This window comes from Mustela nigripes, chromosome 4 (genome assembly GCF_022355385.1).
Source record: "Mustela nigripes isolate SB6536 chromosome 4, MUSNIG.SB6536, whole genome shotgun sequence".
Classification (NCBI taxonomy): domain Eukaryota; kingdom Metazoa; phylum Chordata; class Mammalia; order Carnivora; family Mustelidae; genus Mustela; species Mustela nigripes.
Genome location: NC_081560.1, coordinates 118,630,356 through 118,650,854, shown reverse-complemented (window position 1 = coordinate 118,650,854; position 20,499 = coordinate 118,630,356). Strand labels below are relative to the sequence as shown.

General features: G+C 47.1%; 1 protein-coding gene across 12 annotated transcripts in view; it reads right to left on the bottom strand.

Annotated features, from left to right (window-relative positions):
• Positions 1-20,499, bottom strand: part of SGMS1 (sphingomyelin synthase 1) — a 267,166-nt gene that overhangs the window by 30,837 nt on the left and 215,830 nt on the right. For all 12 annotated transcript variants that reach the window (XM_059397416.1, XM_059397415.1, XM_059397413.1 and 9 more), the window contains one exon: positions 6,296-7,084. In XM_059397416.1, coding sequence (XP_059253399.1) covers positions 6,296-6,906 — 611 coding nt within the window. In that variant the 5' untranslated portion in view covers positions 6,907-7,084. The remainder of the gene's footprint in view (positions 1-6,295; positions 7,085-20,499) is intronic.

The following is a 20,499-nucleotide window of genomic DNA, read 5'->3' as shown; positions in this document are numbered from 1 at the left end:
TAAGTGACTCTTAATCTTACAAAACAAACTGAGGGTTGCTGGGGGGAGGGGGGTTGGGAGAAGGGGGGGGTGGGGTTATGGACATTGGGGAGGCTATGTGCTTTGGTGAGTGCTGTGAAGTGTGTAAACCTGGTGATTCACAGACCTGAACCCCTGGGGATAAAAATACATGTTTATAAAAAAAAAATTAAAAAAATTAATTAATTAATAAAAAAAAAAAAAAGAAAAAAAGAAAAGCCTCTTACAACGTTTCTGTTAACTTCAAACCTAAATTGCTGTGGTTCCTGAATTTAGGTAGCTCCTTGGGGTGAATCTAGTTTCCCTACAATTCCTGGGACCTAGACTAGCATGTAGGTCTTGAGATCCAACCTGGTAAAAATGAGGAAATAAGAGGAGCCCACAGCTACAGTGGGAACGAGAAGTGAGGATGAGCAGGGGAGTGAGTCCCCTCACCCAGCTCCTGGAGTGACGCTCCTTCCTTGCTGATGGATGACCACACTGGAGGAGGGGGAGCAGGGGCCTGTACAAGCCTGGGAGGTCAGGGTCACAGAGGATGATAACAGGACAGGGAAAGGCCCCAGAGAAGGAAAGGAAACAGGATCTCAGCCCAGATGGCTTGTGGGGGTCGGGGGGTAGGGGGAGAGGCATGGGGTCAGGGGTCAGAATCAAAGGAGGAGAGAACTTGCTGGAAACAGAAAGCAAGAAAGTAAGGTTGGGCACTCCTGGTCAGCAGTCCTCAGTGGAGAAGTGTGACTGAGGAACACGACAGCTGACCTGTCAAATAAGGAGCCATGTGACTGCAAGGCTGCACAGGGACCCGCCAGAAGACGACTCCCGCGCTCTGCTGTGCTCAGTGCCGCTGCCTCGCCCTCGATCACTCTCCATCGACAACTGAACGTAAAGACGTCCTGACGACCCACGACAGACCAGCCTCGTGGTGCTCAGGACGAGGTCCATTTACAGTAAAGGCAACCCTCCCCCAGAGTGTGAGGAATGGCCCACACTGCACGGGAGCGGGACGGCCAGCTTCCGGTCAGGTGTGCCACACGCTGAGCTGTGAAAAACTTGACTGCAGCCATCGGAGACCTGAAAACAACAAGGATGCGGCGGACAGTAACCATGTCAGAGGGGGAGAGACAGGAGTCCTCTGATCCAATCCGCTTACTGTGAACAGTCGTGGAGTTAAAACGGAGTAAAAGGAATGAGCCAGCCTTCCCAGTCAGCCCAGCCCACGGAGTGAGACACAAGCCCGCACGAGCTGAGTCCACATCAGACGGCAGCAGCTGCCCACGAACACAGGGGCACTGTGGGAAACGAGACCCCTCTTGCAGGGGAGAGGTGATGCTGTCCCACGTCCTTAGGTTGGCAGATACCCTCCTGGTGAACAAGGCACTCAAAGCCAGAGCGTTCATCAAGGATGAAAGACAAAAGAAGCCCTTCCCAGAGTGGTCTCTGAGCGTGAAACATACACACTGCCACCAGCCACCCAGGGGTCCCCGTCTGGGCTCTCAGAGCACGACCCCGGAAAAGCCACACTGGGACCCCACACAGGCTCCTTCCCGCAGAGGAGCACGGCCCCAGAAGCTCCTCTAGACAGAGGTTGTGGCAGCTCTTCAGCGGGTCTGCGAGCACCATTCCCCCTTCTGTTCCTTCTTCCCCTTGGGATGCCATCAACTTCCAAACCTACTCCGTGGCTGTGGTCTCTGGAATTCCTTGCCACCGTTTATGCTGGAATGTTCTACGCCGGGCCCCAAGGGCCTCGACCACTCAGCTCTTTCAACTCGACTCCACTCTGCATCTCAGCTACCCAGCGGCTCCCTTTCTTCTCCGCCAACGGCCGATACATCTGGCAACACTTAACTCGTCCTTAACCTGTCCCCACCCGCAAACCCGGCAGACTCATGCAACTCCCTTTAGGCAACCATCTCATCCAAAAGTAGCCACAGGAGAAAACAGCTACTGGGATACACACGTGACTGGACTTTGAAGTAAAACATATTCAAACAAGGTTTTGGGAACTCCCATTAGTGAATTCGATCTCCTCATTCAATTCTGTAGAAAATTCAGGATTCACAGAGAGACCTCAAAATCTCCTATGAGAAATTCTACAGTGGCAGCTGGCCCTGTGACTGGAAAACAGAGGGAACCACAAATGCACCCGAAGCCAGCCATCCCTCCCCATTAGCCCAGCCTCGGTACCCCGCAGTGGGGCATAAAGATGAATGACAGGCGGGATAGACGCTTTTCCCTGGAGGAACTTCAACCCTCACACTGAGTGAGGAGCAGAAAGCACAGTGACATGAGCTCTGGGGAAACGAGCCGAGGGGTCAGACAGGAGGTGGGGACAGACCAGGGCCAGATTACAAAGGAGTCTGAATCCACGCTAAGGAACAGGGCAGGGACTCCCCCAGAGCACCCAGCGCCCAGCATGACACGGGAACACAAGAAGTGAAGAACCTGAAGTCAGAGGGTCAGAACGCAAGGATTCTTGGCATGGGAGGAAAGAAGACATTGTAGGTTTCTAGGAAAATCCACTGCCCACCTGGGAGGAGGGAGGAAGCTGGAAGAGAAGCGCGGTGACTCGGTGGGGGATAAGTGGAGTCTGTGGCACCTGTGACCGTGGGTCTAGGTCACAGTGCTTTTTCTGGTGGCCGGAGGACCCTGAACGAACTCAGAAATTCCACAACCCTGCTCCCTGACCTTCTTCTCTGTCGGGGACTCACGCCGTCCTGACAGAACTCAGCCACATGGGTCCCATGCCGTGGGAGCGACCTCTCGGCCACGCACAAGGAGCCCTTACCAAATGAGTAAGGTTAACATACGCTTTGTCATGCTTTCCAAAAACAAGGGATACCTGTTTTGCAGTGAAGTCTGACACAAATGCAGAGACTCCCCAGGGCTTTTTCCTAGTCGGTGGCTTGAAAGTCCAATTCTAAATGGGGAAACAACATTATTTACAATTTTAAAAATCAAAAAGTTCCCAAAGATGGGCATTATTGTAGTTTTCCACTTCGTAATGCCACGGAAATCCCACATGAATGTATGTGTATGTACAGATACATATATACACATCTGGCTGAAGGGCTTGTTACTGGCCCAAATTTCAGTGACCTCAGTGCTCAATAAATTATCCTCTCCAGCTTCAGTCTCCAATTCTCTAAGAAGCCCATGATGCAGAAGCAGGAAGGACTAGACTGAGTCCTTTGAGGGCTCAGAGACTCTTAGAATCAAAGTCAAATGCCCTTGGGGAATTACTGGCCAAACAAGCTTAACTCCTGGGAGCAAGTGAGCTGTGCTCCTGAGGGGCAAACCTCTGGGGGAGACGGGGGAGAGAGGGCAAGATGCGGCAGACAAGCACAGAGTAAGATGTCAGCTCTGTTCGAGAGAATATCCCACAACTAGAAGTGCCAAGAGCCAAATGACTGGAAACGAGCGGTCTGACCCTAGGAAGCATCCTTATCATCTTGATGAGGGCCAGGGAAAGGAGCTCATTTACACGGGCTGCTTGGCTGTCAATCTCAATCTCTCCTCCCCCCCTTCTCTGCTGTGTCACATTCGCTGAAGAGGGGCCTCCCCAGGGAGGAGCCGGCGAGCCAGGGATGTGCCCCAGGAGGCGGATGGGGCTGGATGATCGTGACCGCTGGCTTCCCCTTCCTGCGTCCGTCTCCTGCCAATGGGGAAACTCGAGAGAAGACTTCAGAGAATCTTGAGCTGGATGTCTTCTGGTCAAAAACCACTCCTCAGCTAGTACTTTTTAAACGTAACTGGTCCATTGGATCATGTTTGAAACAAAACACAGTTGTACAGAATAACAGGTATCATCTAGACTAGGAGGCCCTTATTATATCTGTGAGAAAAAACAAGCTCTGGGGACTTAGAGACTGGCCCACATCACTGGCACACTGGGGCCTGACGGGGGCTGGACCCAGGCGGCCCTGCAGCCATGCACTGGCCTGATTCTGCCCAAGGTGTGAACCAACGGACTCACAGCTTAAGGCGGCTGCATCATTTCAATGCCCAAATGACTATGGCACTGGCCGTTAATACCAGTAAAACATGAAATCACTACTGGTCTGAGGAGAAGTCCCAGCGGAGAGAAACATAAAGAGTAATCTGCTTAAAAGAAGCAAGCCTGGGGCTCCTGGATGGCTCAGTGGGCTAAAGCCTCGGCCTTTGGCTCAGGTCATGATCCTAGGGTACTGGAATAGAGCCCCGAATCGGGCTCTCTGCTCAGCGGGGAGCCTGCTTTCCCCTCTCTCTGCCTACTTGTGATCTCTCTCTCTCTCTGTCAAATAAATAAATAAATCTTAAAAAAAAAAAAAAAAGAAGAAGAAGCAAGCCCTATTGTGAGGACACTTCCTAGAATAAGACGTCATTTAAAAGTCACAGTTCTAAAAAAAGTAAAATAAAAGTCACAGTTCTGTGACACATCTGAATTTGCACATAGTATGACTGACAGATAATGTTTTATTCTAGGGCAGTAAATTATTCTCTTGCACATGCAAATTTTTATGAAAAGAAAAGAAAACAAACCCGTAATACACAAAACAACAAAAATCAGGGAAAAACCCAGAAAACATAGTTTGAATTGACCCTGCCTTTGTAAAGCAAAACATACTGGCATTCTTTTCTAAAGGGCTTTCAGGGGAGAAAAAAAAGTTTGAAATCAAAAGCAGATCTGAAGTTTGGCGGCTAAAAGAATGTAATATAGTAAATTCTGAGCACCTCACATTTCAACGCTATCCTACCTACTAGCCTGTTAAAACTAAGCCAACAAAACACCAAAAAGTCTTCTACCCAATCAACAGAGCCCAGATCACGGTTTCTATTTTAAACTTAGCTTTACTGTTGCACTGACAAGACAAGACAACCCCAAAATAAATACCATCCACTTAAACAACTTCCTTTATAAAGGTTGACAGCCCCTTCCCAGTGCCCAGTCAGGTGCTGTGCTCATTTCCAAATTGTGGATATCGAATTTTCAACGTGCAAACACATTCCAGGAAAAAACTCATCGTTTCTTGGATCAAGTTCGGTGCAGACTCTCAGTCTGCAGTTTGTTTTCTTGATTTAAGAGGATTTCCTTAACATTCAACCGTACTGTGGGTCGTGAAACACAGTCCACTGGACACAAGTGCAGTTTCTCAACACACCGTTCCCAGCTCCCATGCACAAAAGCCACAGCGACAGTCCACTAACGGGGAAAAGCAGACACCAAGGAGAACAATGTTGGCGCTTAGTCGGCCCCAAGCAACCCAACACAGAGCTTGCCGGACGGGGTCTGCATGGAGTTCAGAGCTTGGGACATAGCTTTGGCCTGGTAGGGTCCTACCAAAGAGACTCGTTCAAGGCTGGAGGCTCAGCAAGCGCCATGCTACAGCCCCTGTTTGACAACCAGGTTGGTTTAAAGAGCAAGCAGAACACGGAGCATGTCCCACTGTCCTTGGACAGAGCCATGCGGCTTATGAAAGAGGCATCAGGGAGGGGACTGTCCCCCAAGGAGGGACTGATCTTTGTGCTGTTATCATTAACCACTTCAGAACTGGTTAATTTTGTATCCTGGAACTACTAGACTAATGTATTTAATTAAAAAATAAAGGTTAAAGTAATCAGTTATAATAATAATAATAAAAAAGTGGATCTACCTGAAGCTAAAATGTGCCCGTTTAAAATCCTAAGAAACCAAAATGCAACAGCCACATGTTAAGTGGCACACGTTCTAGAAGGCAGAAAGCCATGCAGGTTTGTCCACAGTCCATGGGCCTAAACAAATCGTTTCTTGAGAACGTCTTTCCCCACGGCCCCCAGCCCTCTGGAACCGCTGTTCCACATTCTGTGTGTGAAACAGCTTTAAATACGCCCTGCCGAAGGGCCCACTGTCTGAGCCTGCGCGGGGACAGCCACACGGCCAGCAGGCCAACTGTCCACAATTTATTTGGCAGGTTAATGATCCCGAGTTTGGGTACTTTTTCTGTGATTCGATAGCCTGTGCTCCATGAGGGTTCTCCTCCCTGTGAAAACAGAAGAACATCATCTCCACAACCCCAGTCACTGCTCTGTAGGAATCCTATACCAAACAGGTATAGGATGCAGTAAACACAGCATTTTCTTACAACTGCCAGAGCTCTCGCTAGTTCAACAGGGCACATGGTAAATCAGAATTAAAAAAGAGCTAGTATGCTTTGATTCCTACTGCTTGAAAACGTTCGTTTCCAAACAATGACTATCAGAGGTCTGCAAGGCAGACCCCCCCCACCCTGCAGCCCCAGAGTCCCACAGCTGTCGCTTTACTTACTTGTATTTTAAGAGTAGCCACTGAATTAGCCAGAGTCCTACGAGGATCATGCCGTTAATTTCACAGATTGAAAAGGCCCACTGCACCCGGTTAAAATGGTCGAAGAATGTGTCCGGCAGCGGGGGCTGCACCTCCTTGGGAGGCACTCGCTCGTGGACGACCGAGATCATCACCGTGGTGAGGACGAAGCAGGCCAGTGCGTACAGGAAGGCCAGGCACGTCTTGCCCCACTCCATAGGGTACTGGGAGCGCTCGGGCTCTGGCATGGGGATCTTGATCATCTCCTTCCTGTAGCCGTTGGGCACCCCGTTGGGCTTGGCCTGGAGGCCGGGGCCGGGGCCGGCTGCACCTGCGCCCAGGTGCCCGTTGGCGTGGCCGTTCTTGTGCGCCTCCATGTGCTGCTCCACCTTCAGCGTCTCGATCATGTCCAGGAGCCGCTGCCCGCTGTCGGCCGACACGCGGCATAGGGGTGGCCGCGTGAAGTCCTCCCGGGTCAGGCCGATCAGGTCCCGGCCCGTGAAGTGCTCCAGGGGCTCACAGTACTCAGGCATGGCGTGCTCCAGCAGCCAGTCTGCCACCTTCTTGGGGGACCAGTACACCACCTCCTTCATGGTCCCGGCGGGCGGGGGTCAGCGGTCCCGCGGCGGCGCGCCCATGCTGCCCGGCCTCATGCCGGGGACGTGCGTGGCCAGACGTGCGGGGCCGCTCTCGCTCCCGCAGCCCGCACACCGCTCTCGGGGGCTCTCGGGGCCGGCGCGCTCACCTCATGGCGCCCCGGCCGTCTTCCTTCTGCGGAAGCAAAAGACACAGTCAGGAGGGGGCTGCATGCCCATCCCCGCAGGGTGCATGGCCCAGAGCGTGAGCGTCAGGAGGACGCAGACCCGGCCCCTGCGGAGGCCACGTCTGTCCCGCCCTCACTGGCCCGAGGGACTGCGGGCTCCCTGGCTGGCCTTCCCCGAAGGAGCAGCAGAGGACACCCCCCATGACCCTATCACAGCCTCTCCAAAGGCGTGTTGCCTAAGCAATAATGCAACAGGACTTCGGATGGCTCAGGGGCTCCCTCCACGCTCACTTGCTCACTGAGATAACCTGAAATCAGGCAGCAAATTTGCCTCATCTACCATTCTAGCCGGTGGAGAAATGTTTTCACGTGTACATAAAACAGAGCAACCTAACAGATATAGGAGAGAATCACAGAAACGTTGAGCCTCAGGACCATCTGGTCCAACAACATGCAAAAATACCAATGAATCCCTTTTTCCTCCATGCGGGGCATATTCTACTCTTGTCTCACCTGTTTTTCTTTAATAAACATGTACAACTTTTGCAACACTTATAATTTAAAACAAGAAAGTTAAGAACAAAGACCCAGTTCTGTAACAGATCACCATGGTTAGTGAAATATGTCATCAGCAGAAGCCAGACCATAATCTGACTCAAGATCTCCCACGGGTAACCCCCGGGTGAGCTGTAGCTTACTCATCTGTGAAAGGAAAAGATTCAAATACCCCCTCACAGGGCTGTTGTCGGTGCTTTAAAAACCATACCTAAATCCAGCACTGAGAGGAGTCTGTTGATCCCACATCCTTTTTCTCCTTTCTCAATTTTTCTATCCTATCCAAGAGCTACTGTCTACTCTCACTGTGAGAACACCTTAAGAGTGAGTTTAACTTCTTCCCCTCATATGGTGAATGTTGTATTAACTACAAAAACGCCTGCACAGATCTGTAGGGTTCATGGCTAGAAATCAGTATTGGCAGTATTTCTTTCGTATGCCTTGCAGAATAATCATCTGATAAAATGCTCTTTTCAAAAAATTAAAAATCCGAGTTAAGTCTGAGGAATTGCATACTAGAGCATCTTCTAGAGAGGGCAGCATGTATTAGTGTATTAGAAGCTCTAGAAAATCCTCCAGGAGGTAAACTGGGTAGCAGGATTTCTCAAATGGATGTCACGGAGTCTGTCCTCCTGGCCACCTCCCCAGTGACTCCCGTCAGCAAACTGGGAGGTACTGGCACAAATGAGACCCAGGCTCCGCTCTACCGAACCCCAAATCTGATTGGGGAATAAAAATGGACAGATGTCCACTCCCAATTTCCCCATCAAATAACAACCAATGAAATGGCAATAAAGTTCAAGCTAACCCAGACTTTGCAAAAAGGTTGGGTGTTCTTCCTTCTGTGTATGCTGCTGTTCCAGTGCTTTCTGTAACATGTCTGTTTGCACCCACCCCCCTCAGGAGACCATGAGTGACGGTGGAAGGGCTGTGGTCTCGAGCACCTGCATAACTCACAAAGCAGGGGTTCACTCAATATCTGTTCATATCTCAAGAGATGTCCCTCACATCTGTCAGCATGTAGACAGTGGAAGAGAACACAAAATCTACTGGAAATGCCACTGATACTGAAAACTGCTTCAGAACAATCTGGATCGTCAAGGAACATAAGGTGGGCGTTCTTCAGAAATATGAAACTGGAGTGGACTGTGGCCATTTGACAGACACCCTAGAGGAGCTTGGGTCATCCCTAGGACCACCTGGTGGCCAGAGGACACAAGCCAAATGGAAGTCCAACCAGATGGTCCTGCGGGAGAGGAGATCTCCTGGCATCACACCCTGGGTCTTGCCCTAAACACTCCTCAGCAGATCAGCCCAGGGAACCCTGCCCACCTCAAAGCGGCTATGAGAGCTCGAAAGAGAGACTCCTGGTGGGATGTTCAGGCCCAAGGGAATGAACGGGCTTCTCAGGGAGGTTCCTTGCTTCTTCCGGCCTATGTGGGAAGTCTAAGTCTACCAGGAGGGGAAACCCCTCAGAACCACAGAGACCAGACCAATGCCAATGTGTTATTTCACTTCTCTCTGCTGAGCAAACTGTCAGATAATCTCCTCTTAAGACCTCACCATCTTTACAACAGGAAAACAGCACATGGTCAGAGATGATATGGGACTCTAATCAGACTCACTCTGTGTGTGTGTGTGTGTCTCTCTCTCTCTCTCTCATACACACACACACACACACACACAGATGAAGGAATGCTAACCATACAGAACTCATCCAGCAGGGAGTTGCTGACGGTGAGAGTTACTCCAAAGACACAGTGAGATAGGCCAGTGGCTCCCACCAATAACTAGGCCAAAACAGGGTCGGCTCCCTAAGAGCCACGTTGGCACTTTCCATTTCCTCTCCAACAAGTGCCACGTCCTCCCTCAGTCCTGCAGATGGTTCCCAGCCCTGTCACCTCCCTGCATCCCGACACCACCAGTGTCTGCGATGATGCCCAGGAACTGGCTTGTGTAACCAGTGCTACGATGCGTGTCAGCCGTGTGAGATGGGGAGCCAGCAGCTGAGACCCAACTCGGCCATCTCCCTCCTTGCTAGAGCCCTCGAGCCCTGCCGAGCCTCAGTTTCCTCTGGAAAACAGGATCAAGTACAGCCTCACCCAGCTTCCTGCTGGCTGCTCCTCCAGGAGGCTCCCATCAGGGAGAAGGAATGAAAACTATTCATTACTCCAAGAAATCTGTCTTGTTCTTCTGGTAACATCCTGCTTTCTTCCTGACACCCGACTAGGCCTGCGGTAACGTCTCGTGAATACGGATTGAAGCTGCCCCTTCCAAAAGCCCAATCGTTCCACCACACAAGTTCAAAGAGCCTTCCAGATTTCACGAGAAGGCAAACCTTTGTTTTTCAAGCAAGCTTTGCAGCTTGAAAATAAAGGTATGGATGCTATTTTCGTGCAGATGATGCCAAAATCGTATAAAAGGGGAAAAGGTCACTTCTCTGGAAGTAAGTGCTTGGCACGTACTCGGAACGTCAAAGGCCATGGCTCATGGGCAGGACTTAACTAAGACCCCAGGCCTGGCCGTGGGAGGAGAGGTGGGAGAATCACTTCCTCCAGGTCCCACACACTCGCTTCAGAACAGAATCAAAGACACTGCAGCATTTCTGAGAAGTGTTTCCACATCTAGACCCAGAAGACTGTAGGTTAGGCTGAGCTCAAAACCACTACCACCAGCACCTCCGGCCTGAAAAGCCATCCTGAATCCACTACTGGACAATGTTCAGAAACCATGCATAGCTCAAGTCCTCAGACTTGGTACTCAGAACTCGGAAGTCGTAAGAGAGTAAAATCTTGATATTCCCCAGTACCAGAATATGAGCAATGGAAAAGAAGCTGGAGGGCTTGTTCACTTACAAGTCTCAGCCATAAGTAAGGTGAAGTCCAGTGAGACTGTGCAGTGTCTAAACTCTCTGGCATAGCAGAGTTAGCCCCGGAGACAAACCCACCATGCTTTCCAGGGCCGCCCACTGCAAATATTCACAGATGTGCACATGAGTGAAGGGCAGTCTAAGCATCCTTTAAAAACAAACAACCCACAAAAAAACACAAAAACCAAAAACCAAAAAATAGCTACAGAGTCCTATAGGATTAAGGGCAAGGACAACAACACATAGGCCTTATACATTCTAATGCAGCAGGGGCTTCTAGGAGACCCCAACTGAGTGAAAAATAAATGTGCTAAAACAATTTGGCTCCAGTTCTTAGAATAGGTATTTTAAGCTTTAATATCATAAAGCCCATCAGACAATATGCCACAACACACTATGAACTATTTATAGCTAATTATCAAAGCCAGCTCTCTAGAATCAGAAAAACAGGTTAAAGCAATTATCCTGGTAACGAAAACAAAACATTAACCAAACAAAAGAACTAAATATTTTATGAATATGTGTTTCTCCCTATCCCAAAAGAATCTACTATATTATCTTAATTGTCTGCCGTTGTCTAGAAATAAAACATTGTTGTGTTAACACAAAGCTACCATATCAACTAAACAATGAACTCAAGTTTCCAAGAATTCAAATGCCAGAAAATGGGTAGCGTACCCACGAAGCAACTGCTCAGAACGTCTGAGTTCTAATAACTGCTCAGTACTTTATTCCAATCCCACTGCCTCAGTCTCCTAAAATGGAAGAATTTATTCCATCTGCTTCTTGCATATTAGTTTAAGGAATTTATGCACAGCTGACAGTACTGTGGGTAACATAAAGCAAGACATAAAAATGGAAGAAATTTTTATACTGAATATTATTTATTCTTTGAAGAGTCGAGGAACTTTTAAAGTAAGTGCCATGAGGGCGCCTGGGTGGCTCAGTGGGTTAAGCCGCTGCCTTCGGCTCAGGTCATGATCTCAGGGTCCTGGGATCGAGTCCCGCATCGGGCTCTCTGCTCAGCAGGGAGCCTGTTTCCTCCTCCTCTCTCTCTCTGCCTGCCTCTCTACCTACTTGTGATCTCTCTCCGTCAAATAAATAAATAAAATCTTTAAAAAAAAAAAAAAAAAAGTAAGTGCCATGAAATTAAAAATTGTATTTTTACAATTTTTTTAAGGCACAGTGTACCCAAGACTGAGTGAACTTAGCTGCCAGTTCAATGGAGAAACTACAGCAAAGTTCCAGATGTTTCTACCTGCTGGTAGTGGTAAATCAGAGTAGAAAGTAGTGTGCTGCACAATTAGTCTTAGAAGCACACTCTGAGTTAAACGTTCTGCTTCTTGTATCAAATCTTTAAAAACAAGAGAAGTAACATGGGCTTTATATGTGAAGTCTGCTCTCCTAGCTCAAATAATCAACTCAGTCAAGATCAGAACTGGGGGAGTGTGGAGCTCAGACCTCTAACACGAAACTACCTGTGGGTGCTTTGTTAATGAGTAACACGAATCAGAAACCGACATTATTATCTTGAAATACATGAACTGCTTTCAGTAAAAAGAGTAAGTCCAGAAAAAGGTCTTTGCATCCCCAGAACCTTCCATAAAAGGCAGCAGTGACTATCAGACCTTCTAGGGCAACGCAGTCCACTCCAATACTCAGGAGACAAGAGTCCCAATTCTCCTCTAACTCAATCTGGGGAACTCTGGAATGCTTTCCTCCAATCTCATTAGCTTTAGATTTTTGTTGTTACTGTGGTTAACATGCAAAGAGTTAACCTAAATAGGCAGAATTCATAAAACTGAGAGCAAGTGCACAGTTTCAGCTGAAACACCTGCATATTAACTTCAATCCGCAGTGGAAGAATTTTAGATAGCTCGTGATGCCTTAACCTTTAGATGGTCCTTTTAAATTGGTATTATGCAGCGTTCACAATTCCAGAGTCAACTCTGAGTAGCAAACAAAATTGTCCCGTAAGCAGTGGCTCCCTGAATAAGGTCTACGCCGCCTGACTTTGCGGAGATGGGAGAAAGATGGGGCTAGGGGTTCAGGCTGCCCCCCTCAGTTGGTGCCATCCTCCTGCCCCCCTCCACTCCTTGTCTATTTCACCATGTCCGACACTTAGATTTCACAGTATCTGACACCTATTCTTTCTCAGCAGCTGCCCTATAACTTAACCAACTGAACAACTCCCTTTACGTGGCCCCTCCCTAAAATGACCTATGCAGTGCTCGTAGCCCCACCATGTTCCAGAGGGAAAGAGAAGAGTCCTTGCTGATGAAAGCAGTATGTAGGAAATAATAATAGGAAACTGGCCATGTCAATTTCATGCTACATATCATGGTTCTGTTCCTTTCTGGATGGTTAGAACCGTGTCATCCATTTCAAGGAGAGCCCTACACTACCAGCAAGACCAGCTAATCCCTCTTCCCATACCTTGAGCTTCCATTTGAGTCATTCTGGGACAGACTATAATAAACCTTTTGTAGCCAGAAAATTCAATGTATCATTTATTATGCCAAGAATTAGAAACCACCTGAAAGTTACACAGGGAGAATTAAATACAGTATTATTCAACAGAATACTAAGCCTCCATTAATCCAGGACTAGATTTCTATAGCTGTTGTGATACATATGTATACTTTTGTCTCTCAACAGGCTACAGGAGACAAGAATACCATTTTTGTAAACATACATGTATCAAAACTATTCAGAGGAAAGAAGGCTGAAGGCACATATCAACTTCTGTTGCCTTTGGGCAATGAAATCATAAATTAATTGCTTAATTTTTTTCAGTGTTTTAATTTCCCTAATAAACGCATACTGCTTGTGTTTATTCGAGCATTATCTATGTTTTTAAACATGGATGCTGCACTCTAAGATTAAACACAGACGCTTCCTACGTTACCTTTCTTTCAAAATAAGAAGTGCGCCTGCAGATTTCTCCAAGTAATTGGAACCTTTGCCTCCTGTATGTAACTAACTCCCCAAGTCCTTCAGATTTTCAAAACATAATGGTCCCAGGAGATGAGGCAGACCATCTACAAAGATAAAGCTCAAATCCTGGAACCCAAGTGCATCAAGAAATTTCTGTCTCAGATACTTCCAATCATTCCAGAGAGAAAACAACAGCAAACCATTAGAATTAAAACTGTTTCATCATCTAGATTTTCAATGCGCATCTATCTAGGTATCTACGGCCAAATGTCAAAGACCGTTGGGAAACCCTGCCTTCTTGTCATTACAAGAAAAACCTTGCAGACCTCTAATGATGAGTAATCACTACGGCTTTCCCCTGGCGTTTTTCTTAGAACCCAACTACCAAAACTCTGAAGATGATCTACTTCTACTTTACTGATTAATAACCATCTATGTCTGAAACCAGCAGGACATTTTAATATTCATCTGGCCAACCTGTTGTCCTCGAACCCAGACTCACTGTAGCAGCACCCCAGAATGCTGGGGGCATCGTCAATGTTTGCAGGGTCCACTGGCTCTCGCATCCAACTGACATGCACAGTGGTGATCTCACCTGCTCCACGAGGCCTGGGAAAAGCTCCCCATTTGCTTCTGCTTTACTTTCCACCTCCGGGATTTCTCTACCTTATGGCCTTGCCCTGCAAACAGTGGACCTGGGCTATACCCTGCTCCAGTGGGTAGAAGCTTTCCTCACAAACATTCATCGTACACCTCCCCAATTGTGCTTTCTGCCCATAAGGCCCTTCATATCTCCTACATTCATCCTTGTAGGATTATTGCCTTCAGGAAGCCCAGTTTCATTTGCCTTTGACTCTTTTGAGCCTAACACACACTATGTACTTTAATAGATGCTTGCTGAACATGTGAATAAAAAAGAATGCAAAGAGGGGCGCCCAGAGGATTCAATAGGTTAACCCTCTGCCTTAGGCTCAGGTCATGCTATCAGGGTCCTGGGATCAAACCCTGCATCAGGCTTCCTGTGGGGAGGGGAGCCTGCCCCTCCCGCTGCCCCTCCCCCTGCTTGTGTGCACACATGTGCACATACATGTTCTCTCTCTCTCAGATAAATAATAATTTTTAAGGAAAGAATGCAGAGATGGACCCAATGATGTGTACCTCTTTGTACATCCAGCACATAAAAACCTACATAAATGTAACTGTGGGAATTTTAATACAAAAATGAGTGGCCAAGTACAGAAAGGGGATTTCCCATGTACTAAAAGCCAGAGTGGGAAACATAAGAAGCCAACACACGGAGCCCCGAGGGATACTAGCTGTAGATCCTAGTTGCCAGGGCCTGGGCTTTTAAGATTCAAGGGCAGAGGACATGGCCTGAGCCCAGATCCAGACAGGCAACTGGAACTAAAACCTTGAATTAAACCAGAATCCCTCTAGGACTGGAAAAGTTGGGCGTGTGAGATCAATACACAATAATGCAAACTTCAAACTCAAAGGACTCGTGTGGTGTGGGTTCCAAGCCAACAAATTAACGCAAATACATAAGGCAAGTAACTACAAAACAGCACTTAGGGACCCTCCATCAGTAAGAGTTCACAGCATTCCCACGGAAGAAGTCATCTCAGCCAAGGATGAACAAGAATTGAAAATTACCAGTCACATGAGGAAATAATCCACCACGAAGGAGAACTTTGGCAGGTGCAACAAACAGGAAGTTTGCCAGACCATGAACTTGAGAAAATAAAGTACGTTAGAAGAGGCTGTGAAGGGAGTACACAAAAGACGCCAAGGCAAGTTGTAACCTTACAGAAGGAACCAGCCCTAGTGGGAACAAAGACAGGTGTGTTTAAAGAAGGTGCACGCTGGTGCCCCAGGAGGAAGGGGAGAGAACAAAGGGTTAAGTGGGGCTCATAAGAGGACAAGAAATGGGCAAATGTGTAAGGGGTTACCTGCTTACTGTGTTTAAAGGCAAGGGACAGGTTTTCTCAAACCCCAAGCTCATGGCACCCAGCAGCCGTATCGTCTTGGGGTTTTTTTGTGCGGCGGGGGGAGGGGCAGAAAAGTACATGCAGTCGATCAAAAGATGATGCAGACTGAAAAAAGGTGTCTAACTGAACATATGTGTTAGTTTCCACTGCCTCTTCAAGCTCCCCCGATACGAGCGTGCAGGGATTTCTGAAAAAGAGGAAACAGAAGAGGCAAGGAGAGGAGGGGACCAGGGAGCAGGACCTCAGCCCAGAACCAGGAAGAGTGAGAAGCCTTAAAAGGACGAGGAAGCTGGTGGCACGGGGACCTTGCAAGATGGGGGTGAAGGTGGAGCTAAAAATAAGGGCTGGTTGAAAGACCATTTAAGCAGTCCCCTCCAGCTGCTCACTGCATGCAGCCGAACCACCCCCACCCTTGCCCCTAGCTGAGAAGCCTGGACCCGCCTTCTGTGGAAGGGGGAATGAACAGTCGCCAGGGTAGGCAGCACCAGAAAGCAGCGGCATCATGGGGCCCCAGCTCTTGATTTCAGCTCAGGTCATGATCTCAGCATCCTGGGATCAAGTCCCACGTTGGGCTCCTTGCTTGGTGTGGAGTCTGCTTGGAATTCTCTCTCTCTCTCACTCTCCATCTACTCCTCTCTCAAATAAATAAATCTTTAAAAAAAAAGAAAGCAGGGGCATTGCACTTAACAGGGACTAAGTAAAACAGATGCAAACAGATGTTAGTAAGTCAGCCCTGCCCTAACCCTTTTATCTTATTGCTCCCACAGTACTGGCTGCGGGATGAAAACTTCCAGACAGGTGAGCCGTTCCACGTTTTCTGAACCCCAGACATTTTATAAGAACGCAGACCATCTTGTGCTGAAATCCAAACAAACAAGATTCATGAAAAGTGCTTCCAGACAGCACTTTTAGTGCTTCCTTTAAAATATGAACAGACAAGTAAAAATTAGCAGACGTCTAAAGAAACTCTCTGATAAATATGAAAGCGGAGATTAAAACAAAACAGAACACAGAAGACACAGACCAAGTAGGGAAGTACAATGTTAAGAAAAACTAAGGTTCATATCTTCAAACGGGTACAATGAGCAAAATGGCACACACACAAAAAGGCATCCAGAGAATTTTTTTAAAAAAAGCTCTCTGTGAATTCACGGTAAATACAAAAAATTCGCTATACAGTAAGTTAGAATAAAATCTCTCAGTAAAAAAAGACAAAGAGAGAGAACCGAAAAAAAAAAAAAAGGAAAAAACACCCAACACGGAAGCTAGGAAGTTCCATGTGTGAGTAGTAAAGTTCATGAGGGCACAAGAGAAAACAGATTTCTTGGAACTTAAGGGGATGTGACCAGCCAGATGGAAAGCATCTGTCAAATGTCCAAGAAGCATGGCTGAAAATACAAGATGTGTTCCTGCTATTACTATTCTGTATTAACAAATTATCTGAGGGGCGCTGGGTGGCTCAGTCGGTTACGCATCAGACTCTTGATCTCAGTCAGCTCAAGTCTTAACCTCAGGGGTCGTGAGTTCAAGCCTTGAGTTGGGCTCTGTGCTGGGCGTGGAGCCTACTTTAAAAAAAAAAAATCATTCTAACAGAAAAAGGGGAGCACGATCTCGAAGGATGCTCTGTCTCACTGCTTGTCACCATCCTGGTCAAACTTCCTTCCATCTACTCCAATCTGCACCTGCTTCCAGTCTCCGCCCTCCACCTCTCTTACAAGCATTTCCATCCCCAGCCAGAAGAGACCCCACACACTTCAAGCACAAAGACCGTGTTCTTGGGGGTGGAGGACAGCAGGATATGCAGCCCCAAGATCGGCTGCCTTGGCAGAAGGTTCATCTTCAGGTGAAGGCAATCGAGAGGAAGCGGAGACAAAGAATGCTCTCTGCTCTTCTCATAGCTGTCCCGAAGCCAGACACAAATTTGTAAAAATCTCCCCCACCCCTCCACCAGGAACAGCAGACATGAATCGGGAGACAACTTGGGACTCAGCCCAGAGGAACCCACCTAACGAAACCTGCATTCCTTTTCCCCATGTAATCTGCCTTCTCACGTTTGCTGCCCTGGATAAGCTCCAAGTCTTAGAGCCTCTGTCTTGCCTCTACTCAGAAAATTCAATGTTCTTTTGTTAAGATGCTGTATTCACCCAGGTTCTTACCATTCTTTCCAGTCATTCATCCCTAAGTGCTCCCCTGTGTACACCCCATAACACTTTCATAAACTTGTTTGCCTTTCTCTAGTTAATCTGTGTTTTGTCAGTGTAATTTATGGGGCCCCAGCCAAAGAACCTGAGATAGTTACAAGAAAAGGGGATTCCTTCCCCGCCCCTGTGATATCTACGAATGGAATTTTTACTGCATTTTTAGTCGTACTCCTGTAATGAGCCATGGTGCCTCTTTAATAGTATATAAATGCCCGGAATTAAAGCACCATAAGATTTTGATACATTTCATAGGCAGTAACAATTTCCCCAAGATTTCCTAAGTTCAGATTTCAAATATATTGTTCCCTTGTCTCACACACCATGAAAACGTCCTGGAAGGCTTAATACTTCAGTTCCTAAACTGCTTCTCTCCCAGAATGCTTCTGCCACTCAGAAGTATGGCCATTTTTATTTATTTACTTTATTTTTTTTTAAAGATTTTATTTGTTTATCAGAGAGAGAGAGAATGCACAAGCAGGCAAAGACAGAGAGAGAAGCAGGCTCCCTGATGAACAAGGAACCGGATGCAGGACGTGATCCCAAGATGCTGGGATCATGACCTGAGCTGAAGGCAACAGCTTAACCGACTGAGCCACCCAGGCATCCCTGGCCATTTTTAATAATTAGTGGGGGCTCTAGAAGACCCACGCCTAACAGTAAGACTCAACTAATTTGAAGTATACCTTTAGTGTTTAAATTGGAGACTGCTCAGTTTCAGCTCAGGCTGAAAGGATACACCACAGTTTCCTGATTAATCCAAAATAAAAATCTTATCTGAAAGGAAGAAGGTTTTTGTTTTGTTTTGTTTTGTTTGTACAGTACCCTGAGGATTAGAAAAACCACGGAACTCAAAACTCTTCCATTTTGGTGAGAAAAGTCTACGCAATCTTTTCTAAACTTAAACTTACAGAAACAAATGTAACTCACTGAGGTAAAAGGAAAGCTAATTTAGGGAACATGACCCCAGAGCATAACACGGCATTCCAAAATTAGCAACAAGTCATAGGTCCATATAGGAGAAATCAAGTTCAAGTCTACTTCCCCAAATAAATTTCTAATACTTCCGTGGACAGCGGGAGGAGTGCAGAGTTTCAGACTACAGAGCATCCCAAGAGGTACATTCGAGGTTGATGACGTTTCCATGTACGTCTGCTGGGCAGCATTTCCCATGAGGACACTGCCACATGCCTGCCGTATTTGCCCACAAAATGTTCCCCTGCCTGGCTCGGGCCCTGGACCCCATCTGGTTCCCTGGAAGTCAACAGAATCAAGGATCTCGAGAAAGCAAGTGGGGGTCTCCTCTACCTTTATTCCCATGTTCAGAAAAAGATGCATGAAGCATTTTCCCCCAACCAAAGCTAGACCAACTCTTAAAAAGTGAGTCTCTAACAATACATCAACTTCTCTCTGGTCACCATTGCCCATGACTTCTTGATTCTAACTATCTGATAATTTCTCAAACTTCCAGGGCCCCCGTTCAGTGAGCTTCTTTATTTTTTAGATTAAAAATGATTTTTCATTTGAGAATATCTGACACACAAAGTTACATTAGTTTCAGGCGTACAACATAGAGGTTTAACTGCTCCATAGTTATGCTACACAGTGTACTTCTCTGTTAATGGATCAGTGGCTCCTAGCACCAAAGTTCAGCTGGAAAAGGGCCTCAGAGACAGCTATGGACTAAGGTAGAATACCACCAGGGGGCAGCAGAGAGTCCACGAACTCACACACCCAGGCACCCTTCCCAAGCAGTAAAGATCTGGGAGACCCCCTCCAGCAGAGATCCCACACCCAAACAATACAAGGAGGCAATCCAATTGCAAGAACTAGAACCTCTCTTTCAACCCCCCAACTGACGTTACTTCCACCAGACCCATCTGATTCTAACGTGCATCTCGAGACCCTGCTATCAACAACGTGGCCGCGTCCAGTTCTAGGAAACCATACTGTAAATCAGAGCCATCCCGCACCTCACCCAACAAGACAATCGCTTAGACATTTATTCTTGCTCTACACAACAACTTAATAAACTCTATTCTCTGGCTACTGTAACCTCATGAAACAAAACTAGAACCTTGCACATGATAACCCCACATCAGTGACAAAAGCTGAACTGTAAAAACACTGTGTAAGTTGTAGAATTGGTTAGCAAGGGGTGAGGTGAAAAACCAGAAAGTCTGAAAAAGCACAGCAAAGGCTGTAGTTCATTCAGTGAAATACAAGTTTTTTTAAAAAGAAAAAAATGTGGAGGACAGCTGACACACAAGGTGACATGAGTTTCAGGTGTATGACACAGTGATTCAACCTCTTTATGTGTGACGTTGCGCTCAACTCCAGTGTAGCTCCCATCCATCAGTTCAGGACACTACTCAGTGCCAGTGACTGTTCCTGTGCCGACCCCTTCATGCCCGTGGCTCATTCATTCGGTAACTGGAGGTCTGTACTTCCCACGCCCCTTCGCCCCTTTCATCTATGCCCCAATAGTTTGCTCTCTGTTCAAATATGTTCTTTACTCTCAACAAACTTCGAACGCATATCCCTGTGCTGTATCATGGTGATACATTGTGAATGGGTCATGAAGTGTCCTCTCAAGTTCACACGCATTTATGAAGTCTCTAACACTAACACAAACGTGATGCCAAGTACGAACCACGGCACTGGACAAACCACCATGGAAACACTTGGCCAAATACTTCACAAATGAAAACACCGGGCAAAACATTTTTTATTTGTCCCCGATTGCAAGTAAAAGAACTCCTAAAAAATCAGTTAAGGAAAAGACTTTAAACAAAGATTAGAAGTAGGCCAATCACATATGCACAGCCAACCAACAAATGTGGAGGAAAAAAAATTCAATCTCACCAATGAAAAAC